Here is a 27,444-nt window from a genome sequence, read left to right on the forward strand (position 1 = left end):
AATTTCAGTAGCAGTCGTGAACAATAGGAGGAAAACTGATCGGGGACCAGCGAAGGTCTCAAAAGTTCACTGAAATAATTGAATAAATGATTGGTCTAAATGATATAAGCCAGAATGTAGAATGTGTGGAGAAGTGATAATGTCATGAGATAAAGTTGGAATGGTAGGGTGTGTCTAATTATGGGATTTGGTCTTTATACAGGCAATGGGGAGCATCAAAGGGTTTTGAGTTTTTATTTGCTTGACTTTTTAGTAATCCCTGCACCTAACGCAGGGCTTGAACTGACAGCCCTGAGATCGAGAGTTGCATGCTCTACCCACTGAGCCAGCCAGGTGTCTGCACTGAAGGTTTCTGATTCGTGGAGGGATGAAGAAAACATACGACTTCTGGTGGGGGAGTGGGGCAAGGAGAAGTACTAAAGGCCCCTAGAAGGCCTTAAAGTAATCCAGGAGACAGACAGGGATGTACCTTACTTGGAGGTTGAGAGTAGAGCCGACCAAGAGTCACTGAGGAGCTAGATCCGCTGAGACTAGTGGTGATGCCAACAGGTGGATTGCAGGATGGTTGGTTCCTTTCCCCAAACTCAATCACCTCCCATCTTAATCCACCCTAAATATACACTCTGAGCAAAAATAGGATGCTTTCTGTGCAGACACTGGTTTGACATAAAGTGCCTAGCACCATCCAGATTGCCACACTTCACTGTCTCCTTGTATAGACGTACACGGATTGCCTCTGCATGGAGCTTGCAGGCTACTCAGATACAGGAAATAAAAGAGAAGGAGTCGGAGATAAGAAATTTCAACTGGCTTTACTGGGTTGATGTCATGATCAGGCCAGGAAAGAGAATGTGGGAGATCATACCTGTGAAGGGAAATTAGGAATTTTCGGCCCCAGGATGATCTGGGTGGATTTGGGCAACTGGGGTTGCAAATGTGAGTCTGGAGCTTGGGAGGGAGGCCGGGCCTCGTGGTGCGGATGCGGGCGCTGTCCGTATGGAGCTGGTTGGGAGGCAGTGGGGGCCAGGGAGAGCGAGCGGTACAGAAGAAAGTCGGGGAACAGATCTTGGAGGGATGCTCTGGAGAGGACAAGCAGAGATGGGGGAGGGGTGTCAGGAAGGAAAAGGGGAAAATGCCAGAGAAGCAGGAGGAGAGACAGAAGAACACAACTCCTGACAGCCCAGATTGGAGAGTCACGCCAGGAAGGGCTAATTGAGGATAATGGCAGAGCATCTTTGCCTTTTACCAAAAAAAAACAAAACAAAACAAAACAAAACACTTCTCTTCTGAAAAGACTGATTTTTTAAAAAAAAATCTACAGTTTGGTCTACAAAATGGTTCCTCTTTAACATAACCTATGAAAAAATATTTAGAGTTGCTCTGAATCGCCCCAGCTTTGTAGTTTCGCGACCAACCTCCAGAAAGCTGTGCCGTTCTCTGGGCAGAGTTTGCTGAGCATCTTTTCAGCGGTTCCATCGAAGTGCTTCAATCTCTACGAAACGTTTTACTTGAATTCCCTTTGATTCCCAAGTTCCGCATCCTTGTCTTCGTCGCAGTAGAGCTGGTCCTCGTACAGAGAGTCAACGCCCGACATGCTGGCCCAGCTCTCCCTTTGAATATAGAAGTTAGAAGGCTCTTTTTCTAACCACCACAGATTCTCTTCTGAGTCTTTACCCCAGTCTCTACCACCGAGGGGCTCCCCTGTTCCCAGTGAACTGGTTTCTTCTGGGAACTCTTGTAATAATGGCCCCTGGCTCTTGACACTCTTTTCGGCATCATCCCCTCGTCCTCTTTCACACCAAAGAGCCGGTTCATCACTACAGGGTTGTAACAGTTGTGTGTGGCTTATAACCCCTCTGGAATCACAGTCCTCACGGGGACATACAACCCCCCCATTTGCATCAGCGTCCATCGGGTGGGAATTCGGGTTGCCCCCGTCAGAATTTTGCTGTGAGGGGCTTAAGTTTTCACCCGCAGCGATCCGGAGAGGAATACCACGTGGGCCTGGGTCTGCCTCCTGCACGCGGGGTTCGTATTTATAAACGCCCGGGTCTCTTCCCCGACAGTCGCTCTGGGCGGGATCTGGGGGGACTTCGGCAGTCTGCGGTGGTGTTTGCGGTACAGCATCCGCAGCTAAAAATTCTAGGTCTCTGAGTGAGTAACGCCACTCCACTGCCTCGGAGAGGCGCGCTGCGGCGTAATCACTAATGCCCCTGCCTGGGGCCTGCTCACCGGAGGGCCCGGGACTGCCCGGGGACCCGGGCCGGGTCAGTGGGTCCCCCGACGGCTGGGTGCCAGAGTCTGGACCCGAAATGAGAGGTTTATCAAAAGGCTCCTCCGGAGTCTCACACCTGTCCAGAGTCTCCCAGCGGGGGCTGTTGTCCTCGGCATCCTCAGCATCGTCTAATGACACAACCCTGTCCTTCCTCATCCCCGAGTCCTCGTCCTCCGGGGACTCGCGGGCCCCATGGCTGTGGTCGCTGGGTGCCTCTTCTTCGGCATTTCCCGCATCATCTGAACTCAGCGAACTCAGGGTGAACAAGGACCCTTCCTCAGAGTCCGAGTCGCTGTCCAGCGTGGAGGGGACATGCTCCTGCCCCGGTTCCACGCGCAGGTGGTGGCCTGCATCCCAGAGAAGGTCCGCTGGGGCCGGGCCGGGCGCTCCTGGGTCGTCGGGCGTCGCGGCTCCCATGCAGGTGGACAGTCCTTCCGGGGTGCTGGCCCCCCGGGGCCTCGGCTGCTGTGAGTCCCCCAAGTTCAGGTAAGCGCCCACGTGCATTGCCTCGGGATGCTCGGAAGGTGAGGGCCCGTCCGGCGGGGCCCGCGCTGCTCTGGGCCACGCTGGCGCTTCGGGGACGGAGGCTGCCGCTCGGCCGTCTAAGTCCGGCCCGGGGCCCGCCGTGCACCTGCCAGGCGCGGCGGGGTGCGCCCCGGGAGACCCTTCCAGGGCCAGACGTGCGTAGCTGCCTTGTGCAAGAACATGGGTGCTGGGGAGGCCGTCCCGCCCCGCCCCGGCTGGTCCTTCTAGGGCGGCGCTCGGCGGCCCCGGCAGGCCCGAGGGGGCCGCGCCGTCCCTGGACATCGGGTCGTCCCTCCCGGCCCCGGGCCCTCCGCGCTCCCCGCCGCCCTCCACGGCAGTCCAGGCCGGAGGGGCGGGCTCGGGGCCGGGGCGCCCGGGGCTCCCCGCAGCGCCGCCCGAAGCCTGGTTGGAGTCTGCACGGTCCACGCCCGACCTTTGGCGGCCGCACCTCTGGAACCACAGTCTGTCCACGAGAGGCCTGGCGAGAGCCCCCAGGCAGAAAGCCACGAGGAACGTGATGAACACGGCCAGGCAGACGGCCAGGGCGAGGTCCTGGGCAGCGTCCCTTGCTCTGCTGGCCGGCGGCGCATCCCTGGGGCTCCCGGCCCCCCTGCGCAGGCGGCTGGGCCTCCGGGTGGCCTGGGCGCCCGCAGGGTGTCCCCTCCGCGGGGTGCCGGCGTGCTCCTGCGGGCCTGCCCGCGGCCCCTCGGGGGCACTGTCGGGGAGGTGGGTCTCCCTGGACATCCGGCTTCGGGGGGTCCACCCGTAGGCCTCCTCGCTACCTGGAAGTGGGGCGGGGGAAATACAGTGAGTGGACATTGGAGTAAGCCTCCAAGGGTTTTAAAAGCTTCTGTGAGGCCCCTCAGTCCTTCCCTAGCTGCGTCTGAGGTGTCAGGCCGGGACGACAGGCTTCACCGGTTGATCAGTTGGTTGGGCAAGGCCAACACTACGTCTGCGGCCCTGCGCACTGTGGCACCGGCGGTCGGGCCCAGGGCGGCTACTCAAGAGGCCCGGGAAGCTGTACATTTCTTAGGCTTCCTGCCTGCCTGTTGCCCATGGGGCGACAGAAGCCAGGCCGGGGGACCGCGACATCGACATCGCTTTTCCTTCCACGTCTCCTCCACCTCCTACATTCCATCAGCCACCTCCAAAGCCTGCCCTGGCTTTACCTACGTGCATATCATTGTCTCACCCCCCAACCCCCACCGGTGGTAAACAAACATTCAAGTTTCTCTCCCGGTTTCTGACCTTCTGCTTTCCATACCCAGGAGGCTAGTTATGGCTTTTATAGAGGAATGAAATGGGATGGCTGACGTTAAGACTTCTCTGTGATCTTCATGGATTTCTTTAGAACCTGGTAAGCATCATGATGTTTCTACGTCAGTGGCGGTCATGGGCAGAACAGAGTCCAGGACTCATTACAGAGAACCCTACCCCCCTCCCCCTGAGACCCAGTTAGGAGTTTGAGATTTAGCCAAGATAGTTAATGGCCAAAAAAAAGTCTTCCAGAATGTTCAACTCTAGTAACATAGTCTAGCATTTTGGGAGAAGATCAGGGAACAAATCAACGTATACTTTTGAAATATGTGTATGGTGTGTGTATGTACATACACACACACATATATAGGATTATACTTTCAGAGGGTTAGCAAGCACTTTATTTAAATTCTAGCATAGTTAAAATATAGTGTTATTTTCAGGGGCAAATACTTTAATCATGTTTTGCATTTCAGTTCTTTCTTTGACCGGCTATTTGTTAAGAATCAGAATAAAAATGTGACCTTTTGGGGCTTTGTCTTCCTGTGAGACTTCTGTCTTCGATCAAATCAAATTGCTTCCTGAGCTATTTGAGCTAGGTTTCTTTGACCGTGTGAAGAAAATCATTCGCGAACTGAGGGAAGCAGTTAGGCGCCAGTGATTACTCCGTGACACAGCCCGTGGCTGACTTAATGCCATAATCAACACCCTCGCTTTCACGGGGACTGTCACGGTTTCAAATGAGACTAAATTTTTCATGTGCTTTTTCAGTTCAGCTGGAACCGTTTCAGAGAGAAGAGGCACCACTGACTTACCCACAGACTTGCTGCAGATTACATTCCATGTTTTCCTCCAGGATTCAGAAATGACATTCTGAAAGGCTGCCACGCTATAGTCACACTGCCATGGGTTATCAGCCAAGTCCACCTCCAGACGGGGAAGTTTGAGAGCAATGATCATCATTGGTAGGATGGTGGTCAGAACATTGTCGCTGAGGTCTACAACCTGTTTGAGAAGAGACAAATTGAGGACAGCCTGTGAATAAAGACATTTAGAGACAAAATAAATAATAGTTACAGATATTGTTTACATTGCTGTGGAGGCAACAGGAATTTAGCACGGATTTGAGAAGTTAGAGAATCTGTGAGCCTCAGCAAACGGTTCACTTTTTAAGAGCCTACTTCCTAGGGTTGTTTTAAGGATTAAATGTATGTGAAAGCTTTAAGTATGGTGCCTATATTAGATGCCCAACCATTTCCCCTTCCTTTTTTCCTATGAGTTGTAATTTTTACTTTTATTTATTTATTTATTTTTAAGATTTTATTTATTTATTCATTCATGGGAGACACAGAGAGAGAGAGGCAGAGACACAGGCAGAGGGAGAAACAGGCTCCATGCAGGGAGCCCAACGTGGGACTCAATCCCGGGACTGGGGGATCATGCCCTGAGCCAAAGGCAGGTGCTCAACCGCTGAGCCACCCCAGGCATCCCTAATTTTTACTTTTAAATAAAATCTAGACTCCCTGTTGTTATCAAGGTCTAGAATTAGATACCAGGTCTAGAATTTCTAGAAGCGCTGTGATCTGGAAAGCAACCAAAGATACCAGACGATGAGAACATAGAACACGTAAGAATCGTGGTTGACCAGAAGTAGCAAAGACAGAGATCTTTTGCATCAGCGATGATCTCAAGGGTCCCCCTGAGATATCAGTATCCGTAGCTACCTAGTATTCACAAGATGACTAATTTTGCTAGTCTAATCAGAAATGAACGGGAACCTGGGGAACAACAAGGGCTTCAGTGGCTCTAGAAACACAGAGCAGGATCTGTTGAAGTTGAATATGATAGTGGCATGATACAGCAGGGAAAGCAGTTGGGTGTAGCTCTAGCTATTGTTCGCAGAGTGCTGCTGTGTACCAGGCATTCTCCTGGGTGTTTCACATATATTGTCTCCAATCTTCCCAAAAGCTTCCTCTCCCTCCCCCTCCCCACCTTTCACAGAGTAGTAAACTGGGCTAGGTCACACAGTGCATACCACACAGCCCCTGTAGAACCAGGGCCTGGTACACAGTGAACGCTCAGTAAATAATGGAGAAGGGAATGAATGAATGAATGAATGAATGAATGAAATGGCAGAGTTGAAATGTGATCTAGCTCCACAGCTGTGTACCTTCCACTCTGGAACACGCCCTCTTGGAGCCTGGGTTCACTGCACGGGAATAACAGGCTGGGTGGAGGAGGCCTTGGGCAGGAGGCAGCAGGGTGGGGTCAAGGGGCTTAGGGAGGGGCAGGTGGTAATCAGAAGAAGAGAAAATCATAAAAGAGAAAATGCAAACCTTGCTGGAAGGAAAAAAAAAAAGTGGGCCATGGATGACAGCCAGAGAGGCTGAATGTTATCCAGGTCAATTGTTTTTTAAACATCAGGGGGAAAAACAGCACTGGCATCTTGGGTTATATAAATTCCTAAGAAGAGATGATTCAAACAATCAAACAGCACCACGACCAAGACCACAAAGTATAGAATCAGAATTCTCCCTGAATTTAGGTAGTGAGGATGACCTTTCCAGCACTGAGCAACCAAGTAGTCTTGACGCCCAAAGGGAGGTTGCCTGAAACAGGAAGGAGGAGACTTGGGAGGTGGGGGAGGTAAGGGGAGCAAAGGCCACTTCACTTGGCCAGGCCTTGCCTGGGATCAGTAGCTTTCCTTATGTACCCCTCCTCAGCAACACAGTGAAACACTCCGATGTGTTTCAGGTAGTTATTTGCCTTTTAGGGCATATCTGCATTTTCTTCATCCCAGCATCTTATTATATTACAAATCATGGAACTGAAAAACAAAACTGGAGCAGGAACAGAAAGCTAATAGAATGATTTAGGAGGAATAATTTCTGAGGAAAGATGAAAGCAGAACAGTCTCATTTGCCTAAAGAAAAAGCCATCCACCATCATCCGAGAGGGGTGTACATTATAGAAAAGATTGGGAGAGGCATCTAATGTTGCTACACAAATCACTGCCTCTAAGAAGAATGGGAACAATTAAGAAAAGGAATGCTAATTTGAAATGTCGGTGGAACTTATTTCATTTGATCTAAACACAATGATGAATTTATGCTTCGAAAAATCTATCCAGGCTTTTGAAAAGATTCCCACATGGGAAGACACATAGCATAGTGCAAGTACTAAATTCATCTCCTGAAAGTGGAAAAAAAACCCAACATCTATTTTGATATTCAGCTTTCTGGTACCAAATATGTTCACCAAGTTCCAAAACCAGTTTTTAGAGTTATTGCCAAACATGGAGAAGGGATCATGGAGAAGGAGGAATTGTGTGATTCTGGGCAGTTCAGATGAAGTGAGAATTACAGATGATTTAAAATATTCTTGGGGCTGGTTTTTAGTTTGCCTGTAGCAGTTCTTACCTGTGAGCTACAGAACACTTATGAAGCACAGTAAGAATGCATAGGAAGTAACAACAGACACAGGGCAATCACACCCACAAATACACTTATAATCAGTGTATAGTATACTAGGGGAGGTTCCCAGGCAATCCAGCAGCCTACTTGTGGGGAGCTGGGGAGCACTGCCAAGTTGAGTGGACTTTCTCATCTGCTCTGATAATTACCGTGGCAAAGATGGTCCCCAGTGGTCCTGCCACCTGGTCTTGATGCCCTTGAGGACTCTCCTCCCTTAGAGTGTAGGCAGGGGCTATGACTTGGTTCTAAGCAATCGAGTATGGCAAAAGCAATGTGATGTCACTCCTGTGATTACATCATCTAGATTGTAATGTTTTTCTTGTTAGCAGGCTCTCTACTCGGGCTCTAAAGTGAGCTGCCCTATGGAGAGGCCCACGTGACACGACCTGAAGGCAGGCTAAGGCTGACAGCCAGTGAGGAACCGAGCCTCACTTCCATAGCCCACAAGGAACTGAGTCTTGCTGACAACCGCGTAAGCTTGGCAGTGGGTCCATCTCCAGCTGGGCCTTCAGGTGAGTCTCCAACCCTGGCCAGCATCTTGACTTCAGCCTCTTGAGATACCCTTAGCAAAGGACCCAGGCCCTTGCCTGGCTTCCTGACTCCCCAGATCATGAGATAATATGTGTGTGGCTTTAGGCTGCTAAATTAGTAGTCATTTGTAATGTACCTATTCAGGATCATCATCCATTTTTGTTCAGCGAGTATTTTTAAATGTGTTATGAATTAGACATAAGCTAAGCACTAAAACAAGATAGATCATGATGTATGTCCTTAAAGAGATTATGGGGATATAGGCATTAACAATGAACCGTACCTATAATTAAATAAATTGAGTTGTGAGAACTGCAATGAGGAAAAAGCATAGCACATTATAAGTGTATATAAAAGGGCAGCTAATTCAATGTGGAGGCCCCAGGAAGGCTTCCTTGAAGAAGTGACATTGGAAGGATTCGTAAGAGTTAGCTCTCCCAGGGAGAGGAGGATCCGTGTGTGCTCTTTCAGCCTTGGTGTGAAGATAGAAGCAGGAGTGCAGTGAGCAAGGGAGAGTGGTTTGCAAAGAGGTTGGAGAGACAGGCAGGGGCCAGGCCCTTGTTGTGAAAGCTTAGAAGGATTGTTTTTTATTTTATTTATTTATTTATTTTGCTTAGAAGGATTTTTAACAAGAAGTGGCATGACCAGATTTGTATGTTCAAGAGTAGGGTGCTGTGGCCACTTGAGAATTTCTATACGCAGTCTGTATTGATAAAGAGCTTGCTATATTCCAAGTACTATTCGAAGCACTATGCACTAAAGTGCTGCGAATGCATTAAAACATTTAATTTATGAGAAAGGAATGAAGTTACCTCCATTTTTCAGACGAGAAAACAGAGGCACAGAGAGATACGGTGACTTGCCCAAGATTGTGTGCCTGCAAAGGGGCAGAGCCTAGATCTCAAGCCAGGCAGCTGAGCCCAGAGTCCACCCACCTTACCACTGCTTCACTCTCCTCCCTTCAATAGCGGAGGGACTGGGGGGCGGGGGGCGCTGGCTGAAAGGTGGCAGTTGGAAATTTGTCTTGCACCCGTACTTGAATAACACTTTTTATAAAACTGGGAAACAGCCGCTGTCTATGTCGATGCTGCCCAATATGACGGCCCTTAGCCACACGTGACTTTCGAGCATTGAAACATAACTAGTCATGTTGGGACAAGGGTGTGTATAATATACACCAGGGTTTGAAGTCTTAAGTGTGAAAAATGATGTAAAATATCTCATGAATAATTTTTATATTGGTTACATGGGTAAGAGATAATATTTGGGTATTGTGGGTTACAAAATATGTTACTACATGAAATGCACCTGCTTATTTTTTCCTTTCTGAATCCAGTTACTAGAACATCTAAAATTGCATGTGCGGCTCACAATTTGTTTCTATTGAACGATGCTGGCCTATATACAGAGTGAGGGTGTGTGATGGAGGATATGGGGGACTGAATCTTTACCTAGGACATCGCTAGATGTCACACTGGAGGCCTTTCTAAAGGAACACTGTGGGGAGGTTGGAGGAAGGTGCTGAGGGAAGGAGCTGAGGCTGCCCAGCCTGGAGCAGGGCTTCGGGGGATCGATCCTCCCCTTCACAGCTGTCAGTTCTTCAGTGAGATAAACCTCAAGGTGCCTGAGAGACAGGCACTGCAGCTCCAAAATGTGACACAGAGCCCCCAGGATGAGTCCGACATTTGTTTAGAACAGTAGGTGGCATGTGGTAAGTACTCTACAGATATGAGCTGTTATTATCATCATTTTTATTATTTGAAATAAAATAATGGGTTTGGGTTTGAAAGCAACAGTGTCACAGGCCTTCAGAGCCCTGTATAGCCCGGTTCCGGACAGCTCAGCATTGCCCCGGGGGCAGGGGGAACCTCCGCAAGTGCTCCAGACTGCACAAGACCCCAGGGACCTTTGACCCACCCTGCAGCTCAGGGAGGGAGCCTCGACTTATAACTCAGAGGGAATTTCTTGCCAACTGGTAAGTGGAAGCTTGGAGTTGGGTTTAATTTGATTTAGAAAAATGTGCCAGTTTTTGCTGCTGAGTGTTATGTTCGAGTAAAACTCACATCCATTACTGAGGCATTTGATTTTTGAGGCAAGAGAGAGACTTCAGCAATTTCAGCAGAGTCTTAAAACAGACTCTAAAATCTCTAGATTTTGACTAATAGCCAGTACTCCTGGGCGAGGAGCTCTTCAATAGAAATATTCTTTTAATGTAATTGCCCAGATGTCTGCCTATTGGAAAAGCTCTAAAAGTCATTTTATAACCTGTAACTTCTTGAGGTCCTTGAAGGCTTCTGGATGAATCTGGACTATCTTGTTGCTCTTTAAGTAGAGGTTCTCCAGCCGCAGGCAGTTCTGAAAGTCAGACAAACCGATCTGCGATATCCTGTTGAACGACAGATCCAGACTCTGTAATGACTTCAGTTTCCATAATCCTATTAAAATGAAAAAGCACATTAAAATATAAATGGGTGATATGTACTGTAACATTGTTTATAAGGGTGAAGCAATGGAGACACCCTGCGTGGCCGTCCAAGGAGGACTGGTTCAATGGGGTAGGGTACGCGATCCTGCGCTGCATCCCCCAGGCTTAGAGAGCCAGGGGAGATGTACAGGAACCACGGCCCGCCTGGGAGGGACAGTGTTCAGTTGCAGAACAGCCTAGAGTATGATTCCAACGTTCTTGGGGGAGAAAGAGCCACATGCAAACAGATACAGACATTCTGAGCAAGGGGAGGGAAGGAGATGAACTAAACCATCAGTGGTAGTAACACTCAAGAGTTACTGTGGATGCTGTAACATTTCTAGGCCTTGCTATTTTCCAGACATAATAAGTTGTAGCTAGGTTTTGTTTCCGGACAAGACAATCTAATGTGGTTTTGGTCTCTGTCTCTGTATTTCACTTGATTCCAGAGAGTAAACCAGGAGGCCCATTTGGCACAGAACATAAAGGCTGAGAAGGAGGTGCCAGTCAGAGCAGACTTCCAAATCTGATTTCCCATATGAGTCTCACAAGGATGCCCTGCATTTTCACATTTTCCTTCTGCTCTGTTCTCACATGTAGTTTGTGTCTTTTTTCTTTTTTTTTAAAGGGTTTTATTTATTTATTTGAAAGAGAGAGAAATCACGAGTGAGGGGGGAGAGACAGAGGGAGAGGAAGAAGCGGACTCCTCACTGAGCAGGGAGTCCCTGGCAGGCTGGACCCCAGGACCCCCAGGTCATAACCTGAGCCCAGGACAGGCGCTGAACTGAGCCACCCAGGCGCCCCTCGAACGTAGTTTGTGTCTTTAACCAACTGCTACTTAAGAGATCAGGTTGGTTCAATTCCAGAAGGGTTTATTCCTTGTCTACGGTCTGCAAGGCACTCATTATCAGACTGATTATGCAGAGATGATGACTTAATGTAAAAAGCCATACATTGATGTTATCATAGGTTCATATCAGCTGTACGGATTACGTAAGAGACCATTAGACAACTCAATCACAACATAACGAGCTAGGCACTTAGTGCTGAGGACAAATAGAGCATAGCATCCTTGTGTCTGAGTGATAAGACATACACACAAGAAAAAGCTCCCGGTCATACAAGCAGTTACACCCCCACCCTCCTACTGTAAAATGAACTGTTGTTTGCCTCCCTGCCTCTTCCATCAGATACTTTAGTACCTTCTGGAGGCAGAACTCATAGTGTTGTTAACTCTTGCAGTGCCTGGAATATAGTATGTATTCAATAAGCTGGAGGTCACAGTGTGTGACCCGCAGAGAGATTTAAAAATTACTGAGCTAACATTAAAGACTCAATGCAAAAATTTGCATTTCTAGCATCTCTTTGAAAAATTGGAAGTCCCAACAGGCACAAGACAATGTTGGGCTAGAGCTGAATGAGGGCTGCCTGCTTTAGATGGGGCAGGCACTTACAGAAGAAGATTTCTTTGTACTCATGCCTCTATCAAAAGCAGGAAAACAAAGGATAGGCCAAGAAGCGGCATGTTTAAGAAAAATGGGAGAGAACCCAGGCTGAAATTTAGCTGCCATAGGCTAGCAAGAAATACTTCCATGTTGGTTTGTAAATAACCATGGCCGGGCCTTTGTGTGCAGCCCCACTGCCCTAGGCACACAACTGAAAGCCCAGGCTACAGGCCAGTTGTAAAGTAGTTTGAATATAACCCCTAGAGAAAATATGTTTCTTTGTGAAGAATAGTCCTACACCTTTTAATATGTCAACATATGGGTCTGTGAGAAAAAAGTGCAGCATAAGACACCAGTATGAAAGAAGCTATGGTTTCCTCAACATTGCCTCTAGGTGGGTGTGAGATCATAGTTCTGTAGTATCTCACTGCTTAACATGGACCCTAGGAGCTCAGTGGAGGGAAGAAATCATTTTAAAACTCCTATTTAATGATATACTCACTTTATGCTCTAAGCACTTCACAAACATCTCCTTTGATTTATTTTTTTTTATTTTTAAAGATTTTATTTATTTATTTGAGAGAGAGAGAGAGAGCGAGCACACCAGCAGGGGAGCAGCAGAGGGAGGAGAAGCAGGCTCCCCGCCAAGCAGGGAGCCCAACGTGGGGCCTGATCCCAGGGTCCTGGGATCAGGACCTGAGCCCAAGGCAGATGTTTAACTGACTGAGCCACCCAGGTGCCCCCAACATTTCCTTTTAATCCTTTTAGAGCCCTGAGGGTTTTATCATCTTGTAAATGGCAAAACCTAGGTGCAGTGAAGTTAAGAAGTTGCCCCACGTCATGGTAGGTGGAGCTATGGAGCTAGGATTGAAATTCATACTGGCACAAAAACAGACACATAGATCAATGGAACAGAATAGAAAATCCAGAAGTGGACCCTCAACTTTATGGTCAACTAATATTCGACAAAGGAGGAAAGACTATCCACTGGAAAAAAGTCTCTTCAATAAATGGTGCTGGGAAAATTGGACATCCCCATGCAGAAGAATGAAACTAGACCACTCTCTTGCACCATACACAGAGATAAACTCAAAATGGATGAAAGATCTTAATGTGAGACAAGGTTCCATCAAAATCCTAGAGGAGAACACAGGCAACACCCTTTTTGAACTCGGCCACAGTAACTTCTTGCAAGATTCATCCATGAAGGCAAGAGAAACAAAAGCAAAAATGAACTATTGGGACTTCATCAAGATAAGAAGTTTTGCAAAGCAAAAGATACCGGTCAACAAAACTCAAAGACAACCTACAGAGTGGGAGAAGAGATTTGCAAATGACGTATCAGATAAAGGGCTGGTTTCCAAGATCTGTAAAGAACTTCTTAAACTCAACACCAAAGAAACAAACAATCCAACCATGAAATGGGCAAGACATGAAGAGAAATCTCACAGAGGAAGACACATACATGGCCAACAAGCACATGAGGAAATGTTCCGCATCACTGGCCATCAGGGAAATACAAATCAAAACCACAGTGAGATCCGACCTCACACCAGTGAGAATGGGGAAAATTAACAAAGCAGGAAACCACAAATGTTGGAGAGGATGTGGAGAGGAACCCTCTTGCACTGTTGGTAGGAATGTGAACTGGTGCAGCCACTCTGGAAAACGGTGTGGAGGTTCCTCAAAGAGTTAAAAATAGATCTGCCCTACAACCCAGCAATTGCACTGTTGGGGATTTACCCCAAAGATACAGATGCAATGAAATGCCGGGACACCTGCACCCCGATGTTTCTAGCATCAATGGCCACAATAGCCAAACTGTGGAAGGAGCCTCGGTGTCCATCGAAAGATGAATGCATAAAGAAGATGTGGTTTATGTATACAACGGAGTATTCCTCAGCCATTAGAAACGACAAATACCCACCATTTGCTTCAACGCGGATGGAACTGGAGGGTATTATGCTGAGTGAAATAAGTCAATCAGAGAAGGACAAACATTATATGGTCTCATTCATTTGGGGAATATAAATAATAGTGAAAGGGAATAAAGGGGAAAGGAGAAAAATAAGTGGGAAATATCAGAAAGGGAGACAGAACATGGAAGACTATTAGCTCTGGGAAACGAACTAGGGGTGGTGGAAGGGGAGGTGGGTGGGGGATGGGGTGACTGGGTGACGGGCGCTGAGGTAGACACTTGATGGGATGAGCACTGGGTGTTATTCTATATGTTGGCAAATTGAACACCAATAAAAAATAAATTTAAATAAAAAAAAAAGAAATTCAGATCTCGTAAGCATTACTGTTTAACCATGAACATTTCATACCAAAAAAAAAAAAAAAAAAGACATGGACAGGCCCATGTTTAAAGTAAAAAATTTAACATGTATTGTGAGACTTATATGTAGGGGTAAAATGTATGACAATACTAGCACAAACAATAGAAGAAAGGTGGAAGAGTATTGTTAAAATTTCTTGTGATGTTAGGATGTATATTGGAAACCCCAAAGCAATCACTAAAATGCAATAGCAAAGAATTATGGCTAGTAAGCCTACAAAGGAGATTGGATTACTTTTAAAAATATGCAATGAATGCAAGAAAGGCAGAAAAAAGATAAAAGGAACAAAGAAGAGAAGGAACAAATAGAAAAAAAATCAAGATGATAGATATGAATAATAGCCTAAAACACCAAATAAATGGCAAAGATTCCAAGTTTGGATAAAAATTCAAGAGTCAGCTATATAATTCCTACAAGAAATCCACTTTAAATATAGAAACATGGATAGGATACACGTAAAAGGATGGGGAAAAAAATAGTCTTTTCTACAAATGGTGCTGGAATAATTGCATATCTTTAAAACTTCTATATGTTATTCATACCGTGTACAAAAAAATTAACTTGAACTATTTTAAAACATCATAAACCTAAATTTAAACCCAAATGTAAAGACATCATAAACCTAATATATAAAATGTAAAAAAGTAAAGTTATAAAACTTCTAGAAGAAAACATAGGAGAGAATCTTTGTGACTTTGGATTAGGCAAAGATTTCTTAGATATGACACCAAAACACAAATTATACATTAACAAAGTGATGAACTGTACTTCACAAAAATTTAAAATTCTGCTCTTTGGGTAGCCCTGGTGGCGCAGCGGTTTAGCGCCGCCTGCAGCCCAGGGTGTGATCCTGGAGACCCGGGATCGAGTCCCACATTGGGCTTCCTGCATGGAGCCTGCTTCTCCCTCTGCCTGTGTCTCTGCCTCTCTCTCACTCTCTCTGAATGAATAAATAAATAAATCTTTAAAAAAAATAAATAAAATTCTGCTCTTTGAAAGACATTGTTAAAACAATAAATACTCAAGCCATAATCTGGGAGAAAATATTTGCAAATGATATATCTTGAAAAGTCTTGTATCCAGAATATATAAAGAACATTCAAAACTCAATAATTTTTTAATAAATTTTTTCTCTTCTTTCATAGATTTTTAAAAAATATATTTTATTTATTTCTTTGACAGAGAACACAAGTGGGGGAGTGATAGAAAGAGAGGGAGAAGCAAGCTCCCCTCTGAGAAAGGAGCCCAATGCAGGGCTTGATCTCAGGACCCTGGGATCATGACCTTTAAGCTGAAGGCAGATGGTTATTCCACTGGGCCACCCAGGTGCCCCAAAACTCAATAATTTAAAAAAAAGTAGAAATTGGCCAAAGATTTATATGCATCATCGGAGATACACAGATGGCAAATAAGCACACAGAAAGATATTCAATATCATTAGTCATTTGGGAAATCCAAATTAAAACCACAATGATATACCACTTTCATCTATTAATATGACTAAAATTAAAAAGATTGCCCATATCTGGTAAGGATATAGGACAACTGAAATTCTTACACAATGCTGGTGGGAATTTAAAATGATATGACCACTGCACACAGGACTGGCAATTTCTTCAAAAGTTAGACATCTACTTGACATACAGCTCAGCCATTCTACACCTAGGTTATTCATCCAAGAGAAACAAAAGCATGTATTACTATAAAGACTGTTTTATTATTTTTTTAAATGTTGATAGGAACAGTAGCAATGACCCCTCTTTTATCTCGGATAGTGGCAACTTGTGTCATCTTGTTTTTTTTTCTTTTTGGCTAAAGGGTTATTAGCTTTATTTTTTTCAAAGAAACATTATGGTTTTGATTTTATCTATTGTTTTTCCTGTTTTAAATTCCACTGATTTCTGCTGCGATTTTTCTTGTCTTTTTTCTTTCTTTTTTTTTTTTTTTTTTAGATTTTATTTATTTAGTCGTTAGAGACACACAGAGAGGCAGAGACATAGGCAGGGGGAGAAGCAGGCTCCCTGCAGGGAGCCCCATGCAGGACTCCATCCCAGGATCCCGGGATCCCGTGCTGAGCTGAAGGCAGATGCTCAACCACTAAGTCACCAGGTGCCCCTCTGCTGGGATTTCTATGATTTCTTTTTTTCTGTTTGCTTTAAGCTTACATTGCTCTTACTTCTTTACTTTCCCAAGGAGGAAACTTATGTTATTGATTTTAGACTTTTCTTCCAGTGGATGCTTTTAATGCTATACATTTCCCTCTAACCACTGCTTTTGCCACATCCCGCAAATTTTGACAAACTGAATTTTCATTTTCACTTAGTTTAAAATATTTTCAAATCCCTCTTGAGATTTCTTCTGTGACATGTGTTACCTAGAAATGTGTTATTTTAATTCCGAGAGCTTTGAGGGGTTTGCAGCTTTCTGTTGCTAATTTCCAAGCTTAATTCCACTGTAATCTGAGAACATACTTTGCATGATTTGTTATTCAAATATGTTAAGATGTGTTTTATGGTCCAGAACGAGGTCTGTCCTGGTAAATATTTCATGTAAGCTTGAAATAATGTGTATTCTACTGTTGTTGGAGGGAGTATTCTATACATGCCAATTTGATCAAGTTGATTGAGAGTGATATTCACGTCAACTACATCCTTATTGATCACCTGCCTGCTTAATCTGTTAGTTGACCGGGGAGTGCTGGGAGTCACCAACTATAGTGGATTTTTCTAATTCTCTTTTCAGTTGTCAGTTTTTCCTCATATATTTTGACACTCTGTTGTTAGGTGGATTTATGTTTAAAATTATTAGGTCGTCTTCAAGAATTGACCCCTTTATTCTCTTTATATAGTGCTGTATTTAACCTTGATAGTTTCCTGGTTCTAAAGGAAACTTTGTCTGAAATTAATATAGCCACTCCACTCTTCCTTTTTTTTTATTTTTTTTTATTTTTTTAATTTATTTATGATAGTCAGAGAGAGAGAGAGAGAGAGAGAGAGGCAGAGACACAGGCAGAGGGAGAAGCAGGCTCCATGCACCGGGAGCCCGATGTGGGATTCGATCCCGGGTCTCCAGGATCGCGCCCTGGGCCAAAGGCAGGCGCCAAACCGCTGCGCCACCCAGGGATCCCTCCACTCTTCTTTTGATTAGTGTTTACGTAATGGTTTATCTTTCTCCATCCCTTTAGCTAGCAGCTTTATTTATAATAGTCAAAAAAGACAGCCTAAGTGTCCAGTAACAGGTAAATGCATATCTATACAATGGAATTCTGGCAATGAAAAGGAACAAAATTTTAATACAGACAACACCGTGGATGAATCTCAGAATAATTATGCTGAATGCAAGGATCTATACCAAAAAATGAAAGTACATATGATTGCATGAATATAAAATTATAGAAAATACAAACAAATCTATAGCATCAGAAAGATCAGTGTTCACTTGGATTGAGGGGAGAGGATGGGTGGGAAAGATAGATTACAAGGGGCATGAGGAAGCTTTTAGGGGTATGGATAGTTCATTATATCTTGATAGTGGTGATGGTCTCACAGGTCAGTGTGGTTCAGAGAGTCAAAGGGAGATCAAAGTGTGCTCAGATGACAGAGAAGCAGGGGCCTCTCAACAATGTACAGACTTACAGAAGCCTGAACAGTAGCAACAGGATTGTTGATGGGTACTCGGAACTTCATATGAACTCTGAACTTCTGCAGAAAGAGAACGGAAACCACCTACAGTTACCCGTTGTACCTCAAATCACAGAAGTGACCATGATAGCAAAGACTGGCATGGGGAACAGAATTGGAGACTCAGGGTGGTCAAAAGGCACTAGATGGTAACTGACATTTTGAGCACCTGTTATGTACCAGATGAGAAATGTTTTATATGAGAAATGTTTTACGTGTATCAGCACTCTCTGTGTTAAAGTTTTTACAAACACTATCGCTACCCCTCATATCCTTCCTGTAGGTGCCATCATCATCATCCGCAGTTAAAAATAAGAACCAGGCAGCTTTTGATAGGTTAAGTGTCTTGTTTAAGGTCAATTAACAGGTAAATAGAATAATACAAGAAGTATAAGAGTATAGAAGAAGAGTTTAAGAGTAAATAAGAAGGATCTCACTCATGGGGAATTTAAGAGAGGAAACAGGGATCCCTGGGTGGCACAGCGGTTTGGCGCCTGCCTTTGGCCCAGGGCGCGATCCTGGAGACCCGGGATCGGATCCCACATCAGGTTCCTGGTGCATGGAGCCTGCTTCTCCCTCTGCCTATGTCTCTGCCTCTCTCTCTCTCTCTCTCTCTCTCTCTGTGACTATCATAAATAAATAAAAATTAAAAAAAAAATTTAAAAAAAATAAGAGAGGAAACAGAGGATTGTGGGGGAAGAGAGGAAAAAAAAACAAGATGAAATCAGAGTGGGAGACAAACCACAAGAGACTCTTAATCATAGAAAACAAACTGAGGGTCATTGGAGGGGAGAGGAGTGAGGAGGCGGGGTAACTGGGTGAAGGGCATTAAGGAGGGCACGTGATGTGATGAGCCCTGGGTGTTATATAAGACTGAGGAATTACTGACCTCTACTTCTGAAACCAATAATACGGTAATGTTAATTAATTGAATTTAAATAAAACCAAAAACCCCCCCCAAACAAACAAAGAGTAAATAAGAAGGATGGGACCAGAACATCCTAAGCATGGGGGGTAGGGACTTTGAAGGCAGAGAGTTACAAGGATACCTCCTTAATTGACTCCCTAGTATCAAGCTAAGATCCCCAAGAGGAAGGTAAACCTTCAGATAGGAGTTAAGTTCAGTTACACCTTCTACATGAAAAATTTCCATCTACTTCCAATGTTAGAGAATTAAGGTTTAATTGTATGAAGGGAACTGGTGGGGTCCTAGAAATGATGTTGTTTGTTTGGGGTCTCCCAGGATAGAGGTGGGAAATTTGAGTAAACTTGTCCATGACACTTGGCTGTGTTTCTCAATGGGGAGAAATGTGTTCTTTTAGAGATTTTGTGTGGTGCATCAAGGATGAGGGGGAACTCAGGTGAACAAAAGAAGTTGGGAGGGGCATTCAGGGCTGGGGCTTGGACATCAGAGGGTAGATGCCATGTTTCAAGGGAGGGGGGTTGAACACTGGGAGGAAAATGTGGAGGCACTTTTGTGGAGAAGGGATTAATTATTGAACTGCTTTCTTATGATCATAAGCCGTGGGGGACAAGAATCCGATTAGCCTTTGCCTTTAAGTGGCCAAAGGCGTTTTATTGTTTCCAAGAAATTATCTCAGTGCCTATTAGCAGAAAGGCCACAGAGGGTACACCCGGACGTTAAACTGCCTTGGGAACATTCCTTTGGACTATGAACTTCTTAAATGTTCTCTTAAAAATGATAACCTGGTGACATAAATAGTGACATTCAGGAGGTTATGGCTTCAAGTTCAAAGAGCATTAAGAATCAGAAGAGTTGGGATCCCTGGGTGGCGCAGCGGGTTAGTGCCTGCCTTTGGCCCAGGGCGCGATCCTGGAGACCCGGGATCGAATCCCACATCGGGCTCTCGGTGCATGGAGCCTGCTTCTCCCTCTGCCTGTGTCTCTGCCTCTCTCTCTCTCTCTCTGTGACTATCATAAATAATAATAATTAAAAAAAACAGTATAACTCTTAAAAAAAAAAAAAAAAAGAATCAGAAGAGTCTGGAATGGTCCTAGACAAGATATTTGATTCATAAGGGTAGCCCTTAATGTGGTCAATCTTATATAGGTGAGCCAAAGACCTTACCCTCTTAGCTTACTGGCATACATTCATGTTGTTATTTTAGAACCTGACCTGGTTTTGAGAACGCAGGTTATTGGTATTTTTAAAATCTAATAGCAACCAGGAGGAAATATTTAATTCCCTGAAAAAAAAAAAAGAATACAAAATATTTTTGTTTTTTTACCATACACTGGTTATATATATATATATATTTTTTTTTCCTCCACCAGTTTCAGAAGTCAGGGATTACGTCCTCTCATCTGCAACACATTTATCTCTTGGGTTCCAGAATTTAGTGTGTCCAGTATCAGGCAGTCAAATCTGGCCTGTCAACCTAGTTGGAATCCCAGTAAGATGTCGGGCCTTTACACTTCAGGGGGCTCTACGGGTACTCCAAAAATGTTGCTTGATGAAGGTAGGACAGTTTAACTGGAGATTGATCCCGTTGTTTTAAATGTTTTGAAACTGATTTTCTGTTATTAACGCTGCACTCCAGAAATATGTGAGGAAGGTGGAATCATCAGTAAGGTTAAATTCATAGCTGGCTAACTGGTAAATTGCATTGACTGGCACCTCCTTTGGGTATTTTCCCAACATGAAGCTTATTGGTGACATCGCAGCTGACTCTGATGATACGGGATCAGTTAACACTGAGTGAGTCACTGTGATCTGTCACTCTTACAGAGGTGGGCTTTCCGGGGTGAAAGCAACTTTCTGTTGCTTCTTTAAGCTGTCACCATTTTAAGACGGGGGCCGTGATTTATAAAAGTACACATGTGCTGCAAGGCCAGTTGCTTGACTGCCACTTTGTGAGAATCTCGAATATTATTTTAGAGGAGCACAAGCACTTATATAAACAGGTGGATACAAATGAGTCTCTGCTCAGGAATTATCGTGGGCTAGGAGTTCCATCTACTGCAGTAGTTATTTAACATTTTAAAAGATAACTTGAGATTTAGACAAAACGGAATTTATAATTTGTTTCTAAATAGATTGCTATTCTCAATTTGTGCCAAGAGAGTAAAAATAACTAATATTTGCAAAGTACTTTACAAGTATACAAAGTACTTTTCACATATTTTAATAGCTACCATCTATTATGCCAAGTGCTACGTTACATTAGGCTCTTGAAATACATTTTTCCTTTAATCCTCACAACAATTCTATGTGTAAATCTTACATTATCAAGATGTTACCCTTTTAAAAAAGTTTTTTTGAAGTAAACTGTACCCCCAATGTGGGGTTCAAATTCACAACCCCAAGATCAAGAGCGGCATGCTGTACTGAGCCAGCCAGGGGCCCCCCAAAATTGCCTATAAACAGGCTTAGTTACAAAGGAATCCAAGAACAAAGGGAAGGTCAGAAACAGAATGGTACTCCAGGCAGCACTTCTTTATCAGCTCTTTCTCTCCAAAATGGGATTTCAAAGTCAAAGTGACTGAGCCACGGTCACAGAATCACTAAATGGCAGAGGGATGTTACAGAGGCTCAGCTGAAATATATGATGATTAGAGGAAAATAATTCAAATCACAAAATGCTATGGATAAAAGAACTCTGAATTATATCCAATTAGATTCAGGGCTTACACTGGCCTTCCATCACCTGTTGGTTTCATTCATCTCTCTCTGGCTTCATTTGCTAGAATTCTAGTAGAATTTCAGATATACAATTTGCGCATTTCACTTTTTCTTCTCTTTTCCAAGTTTAACATTTTTCCTGATATTTGGGGAGGCAGAAGTGCAACTTGGAAAAGGAAGGTGGGGTTGGATGTGCATTTTATAAGGGGTGTCTGGTCCTTAAATGAAATTGTATTCCCTCTGACTTCCAGCTAGCTCTGGGGAATTCATCTGCCTTAAGGAAATATGTTCAGTGGTAGGATATTTTGACCTATTAATCTTTTAACTCTATTTCTCTCTTTCCATTTCTTCCCATGCAAGCAGAAAGTAGGCTCTGTGTTAATTACCCTAGGGAAGGCGCAGTGCAGGGCAGAAAACAGAGGAGACTACAAGTCTTTCTGGCTTTTGTTTTCCAAAGGCCTAAACCTTTAAAGGAAAGGAATTTGTAGATTTAGACAGAGGGTTTTGAAGAAACAAAAAATGGGAAGGATTTTCTCCAAACTGAAAAAACTGAAAGGAAATGTTCTCTGGCTGGCAGGTGTAAGGGACGTACACACACACACACACACACACACACACAAGCACATGCATGCACATGCATACACACTTTGATGCCTTTTCAGGGTATACGATTTTACAGCTGTGGCACAAATTTGGGGAAAGCAAAAGAAAGCCCATGAAAGACTGATGTTAAGTACAAGTATCTACACCCAATCCCCAACAGACCCTACTAGAATGGGGGCTCAGAAATTATGTTGAGTTATAGACAATAGAAGGTTATAGCTCTAGTATATTTGAATTTATGGGTTGATATTCACATCTACCATACTATTTAAAAAATGTTATATTGTAGGGATACGTGTAGCTATAATGATGATCATTAAAAAGTTAAAGCAAAAAAAAAAGTTAAAGCAAACAAAATGGAAAGTCCAAATGTTGTTTGATTAACTCAATTATAACATATGTATATGGATATAAAAGCTATTCAACTATTTAAAATATTATTTATGACATTGCTTAATTATATAAAGATGTCCAAAATATACTGATATGAAAATACAAATTATGAAATATTATGGAAAGTATGATCCAGTTTTGAAAGAAAAATATGTACAAAGGCATAAAGAATATATACAGTTGATCTTTGAACAACACAGGGTTTAGGGATGCTGACCTCCCACAGTAAAAAATTTATATATAACTTCAGCTTCCCCAAAACTAAAAAGCCTACTGTTCGGCACCTGGGTGGCTCAGTGGTTGAGCTTCTGCCTTTGGCTCAGGCAAAGGGCCTGGAATCGAGTCCCACATTGGGCTCCCAGCAGGAAGCCTACTTCTTCCTATGTCTCTACCTCTTTCTCTGTATCTCTCATGAATAAATAAATAAAATCATTAAAAAAAAAGCCTACTGTTGACCAGAAGCCTTACCCATAACAAAAAGTCAATGAACAAATACGTTGTATATTATAAACATTATATACTATATTACTATAATAAAGTAAGCTAGAGGAAAGATAATGTTATTAAGACAATCAGAAGGAAAAGAAAATATATTTACAGTATTGTATTTATTAAAAAAAAAAAATCCACGTACAAGTGGACCTGCACAAGGGTCAACTGTATTACATGGACTAGTGTCTTCCTTTAAATTTTTCTTCAATTACCAATGATCTACAAATAACAGGTTTCTAAAAATAAGAATACAATAAAATTATAAAATAAGATGCAATTATTTTATGCTTTACACTGAAAATAATCCTGCACATTGCTTTTATGGACAAGCTTAGGAAGAGAAGGCTCCTTCCCTTCTCTCACCATTTTGTTGATATGGTGACTGGGATAGTCATTCCTTCACCTGGCAGGCTATTGTCAAAACGATGCTTAAAACAAGACCAAAAGCTGGAGAAAAAGCAAGACAATAAAAATATGAAAGAACTGAAAATAAGAAAAACTATGCATAATTTGGGATGAAGAAAAAAAAGACAGTATCTTTACATTTTCTTTTTTAGCAGAATGTCTTATATAAATACTTAGCATATAGTGACCAAGACTAAAAAGCCAAATGAAATTGTCTAGCACTCTTGAATATTAAAAAAGGCAAAAAAGAAAAAAGGCAAAAAAAAAAGGCAAAGGAGGCTATGGATTATGAATCTGATACATTTTCTTAATAAAATATTGGTTGTGTAGATTACTAGATACCAGAATAGATGGGAATTTACATATTGGTTATATATCAATAACATATTTCTAGTCTACATTTGGAGGACAATTAGACAAATAGATGCAAAATGCATTTGAACAAAACAAAAATTATAAATATAGCAACTTAATTTGAATTGTGCTGCATATTGAAAGTACATGAACTAGTTATTTTTTAGTGCTTTTCTATTTTTAGTAACAAATATGATAATCAAAGTAGGTTATTTGAAATCATGCATTATTATTCAGCACTTAAATACTTGTCTCTCGACAAATTAAGTTATAGTAATGGGAGATTAATTGCACTATGAATTCCACATATTATAACTTGAAATTCCACTTAGAAACTCATTTATTTGTTCTGATAAAATTGCTTTCCTTTCAGCTATTTCCTCAACACTGAAAACAAACATGGAAACAAACATCTCATTCTTTGGTCTAGTCCATCTTTTAAAATTGGCCTTACCCTCGGGGATGTCACTGAGGCTGTTTCTTCGAAGAATTAACAGCTTTAGACTTGGAAGCCTATTTCTCAAGTGGCTTCTGTGGCGTTTCCCCCACAAGGACTTAGCACTGGGTAGATCCAACGAGATGGAGCGGAGGGAACTGTTGCTGAGGTTTAGTATTTCCAAAGCACGGAAGTGTGCAAGAGGACTTAAGGTGATGTTCGAAATGAGATGGTTACTGAGGTCCAGATGCTTTGTATTCCAGTCTTCTCTTCTCATAGGAGACTGTAAGAGAACCCTAAGGAAACTGGCACTTGAGTCCACTGTGGCTGCTGCCTGCGGTGTGTCCGCAGGTACATCATGCTTTCCGGTAAAAGAACAATTTGTCAGATGATGCCCATTCCATTGGCACTCAGATTTGAATAAAATACTGTTTTCTCTGGGTGGGTTGGTCATTGTTCCACTAAAATAAAGACTTATTAGCATTGTTATGACTCTGAAGTGTAGGTTTTTCATAATGCCTAGAGAAAGGAAAATGATTTATTCAAAATAATGTAATAATTAACAGCAAATGCACAGAAAATTCAATTTTCAATTTAAGATTTAGGAAAATTATCTTGCCTTGATTGCCAGCTTAAGTGCATGTTTGATTTCTTAGAAATTGGGGCATTAAATGTAGCTAAAAATTGGTAAAGCTATGGGGCGCCTGGGTAGCTCATAGCTCAATCTGTTAAGCTTCCGCCTCAGCTCGGGTCAGGATCCTGGGGTCCCACCAGGGTCAGGGTCCCTGCTTAGTGGAGAGTCTGCTTTGCCCCCTCCCTCTGCCCCTATGCCACTACCTCGTGCTTGTGCTCTCTCAAAAAGTCTTTTAAAAAATGGTAAAGCTATAGTATACAATTACATTTATGTCATTAAAGAAAGAACTCCCCTGATTTTTCAGAAAATACATATTCACTTGGGCCTCACCTCGTGTCTGCTGTTCCAGGAATATTCACTGGGCAGTCTGCTTTGGAGAGAAACCTACCAAGATTAAAGACTTCTCTGTTTTCTTACTGGTCATTAGTACTGAGCAAAGTCTATTATGCTTATCTACAACCTGTAATCAGCTACGTGGTTTATTATGTGAGTGACAAGCCATCCAGTTACACTAAACTGTGAACTGTATGGAGGGAAGGTTCAATTCACAAAGGAGACTCTTGATTTTTTATAAATAAATTTACATTTTTTGTGACTTAAAACTTTGAACAATGTGGGTCATAAAAAGGATGTTCTGCATCAGAACCATAAAGATGTGATACAGAAACATCAAGTATCTTTTTCATCAAAGATGGAGAAGCAATCGAAAATTTTAAAATAAGTATCTACAATGGCTGAATGTATACGCAAAAAATTTTAAAAGTAAATGGACAGTAAACTTCCCCAAAGACTGTAAGCTCCCAGAAGAGTCAGGTTTTCCAAATACACACTCACACACACGGAAATTTTATATAGATATATATAGGAAGTTCAACTCACAAGAGACTTATTTTTTTAAAATGACTAGAACTACATATATATGTGTGTAGATATATATACTATGTATATAAAATTCTTCTCCCATGTCTAATATTTTCAATAGTCTGTAGTCTGTCTTAGGGCTATGTTGCTCGGATAAAAAGAATGCATGGAAAGAATGAAATTTAACATGTAACTTTTAAACTTTTTTTTTTCTTTTAATTTTTATTTATTTATGATAGTCACACACAGAGAGAGAGAGAGAGAGGCAGAGACACAGGCAGAGGGAGAAGCAGGCCCCATGCACCGGGAGCCCGACGTGGGATTTGATCCAGGGTCTCCAGGATCGCGCCCTGGGCCAAAGGCAGGCGCCAAACCGCTGCGCCACCCAGGGATCCCAACATGTAACTTTTAAACTTTGGTTTTATACAAGGTCAATTCTGCTACATTTTGAAGGGCACCTAAATCCAGGTACACATGGCCATGGACCGTAAAGGTGCCCTACAGTGTGGAGGAGTGATTTATTTTTATAGTGTGCCTCTTACACAATACCAGAACTTGAAATTAATTTGTACAGCCAGAAAGATATTTGTTTCTATATTCAAAGCTGCAATCATTATAAATATAATTGTATACCAAGTTAATTTTAATATGAACCACCAAAAAATGTCATCATTCACAGGCACATTACTATGCAGTATTGAAGAGAAACATATGATTGAAAAATACTTAGGAGGGCAGAAGTTAAAGATTTTCATTGACCTAGTTCTTTTTAAGTTGAAGAGATTTATACATTTAACTAACAGATTTGAGTTAAAAAAGGAGGTAAGATAATTTTAGGTCTTAAAATGAAATGCTGATTTTTAAAGAAAAATTATGTATACTACATACAAACTTTTATGTACTAGGTAAAGAACCCCTGAGAACTCCAGAAAAACTTTCTAAGGAAATCAGGAAACATTGGGTAAAGTGTCAGTCTTTATATGGACACATATATTCAAGCCTAAGTATGAGGAAGCAGTTAGAGATATTGGGGGTGTGTGTGTGTGTCAGAGAGTGAGATAGGGAGAAGGCAGTAGAAAAAACCCCAGAAAAGCACAATGGAAACCAAGAGGCCATTCATTCTTCTATAAAAGAGAAGTTATAACAATTAGAAGAAAAAAAGCAGAAGGGGGTTATGTTTGGCAAGATGCAGGAAGAACACAAGAGTAACAGTTTCTAAGGCATACCTTTATGGTCCTTAGGTCCTTTTCAAATGGGTCTCTGTCTAGATCTAGCCAGGTGGGAATTTAGACCTGAGCCTATGAGGCTCCACCCATCCGCCCCCGGAACCTGCCGGTCCCTGGCAAACCTTCGCCCTTTCCTCTTCAGGCTCTGGCCTCTTGCCACTGTGACAGCATGCACATTCCCCCGAGACACTGAGGGAGGAGCCACTAAAGAGGGAGAGAGAGTCTGCAATGCACAGAAGGCAGGACTATCCCAACAGGAACAACTGTACAGCTTCGAACTACGATCGCCAGGACTCCAGACAGATTACATAAACACCCATGTAGTTAAGCATCACCAAGCTGTATTTAAATACATCATGTTTGTATGATTAAGAAGACACCTGTGCTCAGGTTTTTAACCATTAAAAA

General features: G+C 42.9%; 1 protein-coding gene across 1 annotated transcript; it reads right to left on the bottom strand.

Annotated features, from left to right (window-relative positions):
- Positions 1–1,311: 1,311 nt before the first annotated feature.
- On the bottom strand, positions 1,312–27,313 carry LRRC66 (leucine rich repeat containing 66). The gene is made up of 5 exons (XM_049093076.1): positions 27,037–27,313; positions 24,334–24,834; positions 10,327–10,496; positions 4,873–5,062; positions 1,312–3,582 (listed from the first exon to the last, which is right to left on the bottom strand). Exons 2-5 carry the CDS (start codon positions 24,827–24,829, stop codon positions 1,505–1,507), a joined length of 2,934 nt encoding a protein of 977 aa, XP_048949033.1. The 5' UTR covers positions 24,830–24,834; positions 27,037–27,313; the 3' UTR covers positions 1,312–1,504.
- Between the last annotated feature and the right edge of the window lie 131 nt (positions 27,314–27,444).

This window comes from Canis lupus, chromosome 13 (assembly GCF_003254725.2).
Source record: "Canis lupus dingo isolate Sandy chromosome 13, ASM325472v2, whole genome shotgun sequence".
In the NCBI taxonomy this organism is placed as follows: Eukaryota; Metazoa; Chordata; class Mammalia; order Carnivora; family Canidae; genus Canis; species Canis lupus.

Bases quoted from the DNA above. Each gene is read 5' to 3' on its own strand.
- LRRC66 (XM_049093076.1), bottom strand. From the start codon at position 24,829: ATGAAAAACCTACACTTCAGAGTCATAACAATGCTAATAAGTCTTTAT. The intron at 5,063-10,326 runs GTTATAAAATGA...CTTCTCAAACAG, and splicing joins AGGACCTCAAGAAGTTACAG to GTTGTAGACCTCAGCGACAA. The intron at 3,583-4,872 runs GTAAGTCAGTGG...CCCCACTTCCAG, and splicing joins AATCTGCAGCAAGTCTGTGG to GTAGCGAGGAGGCCTACGGG.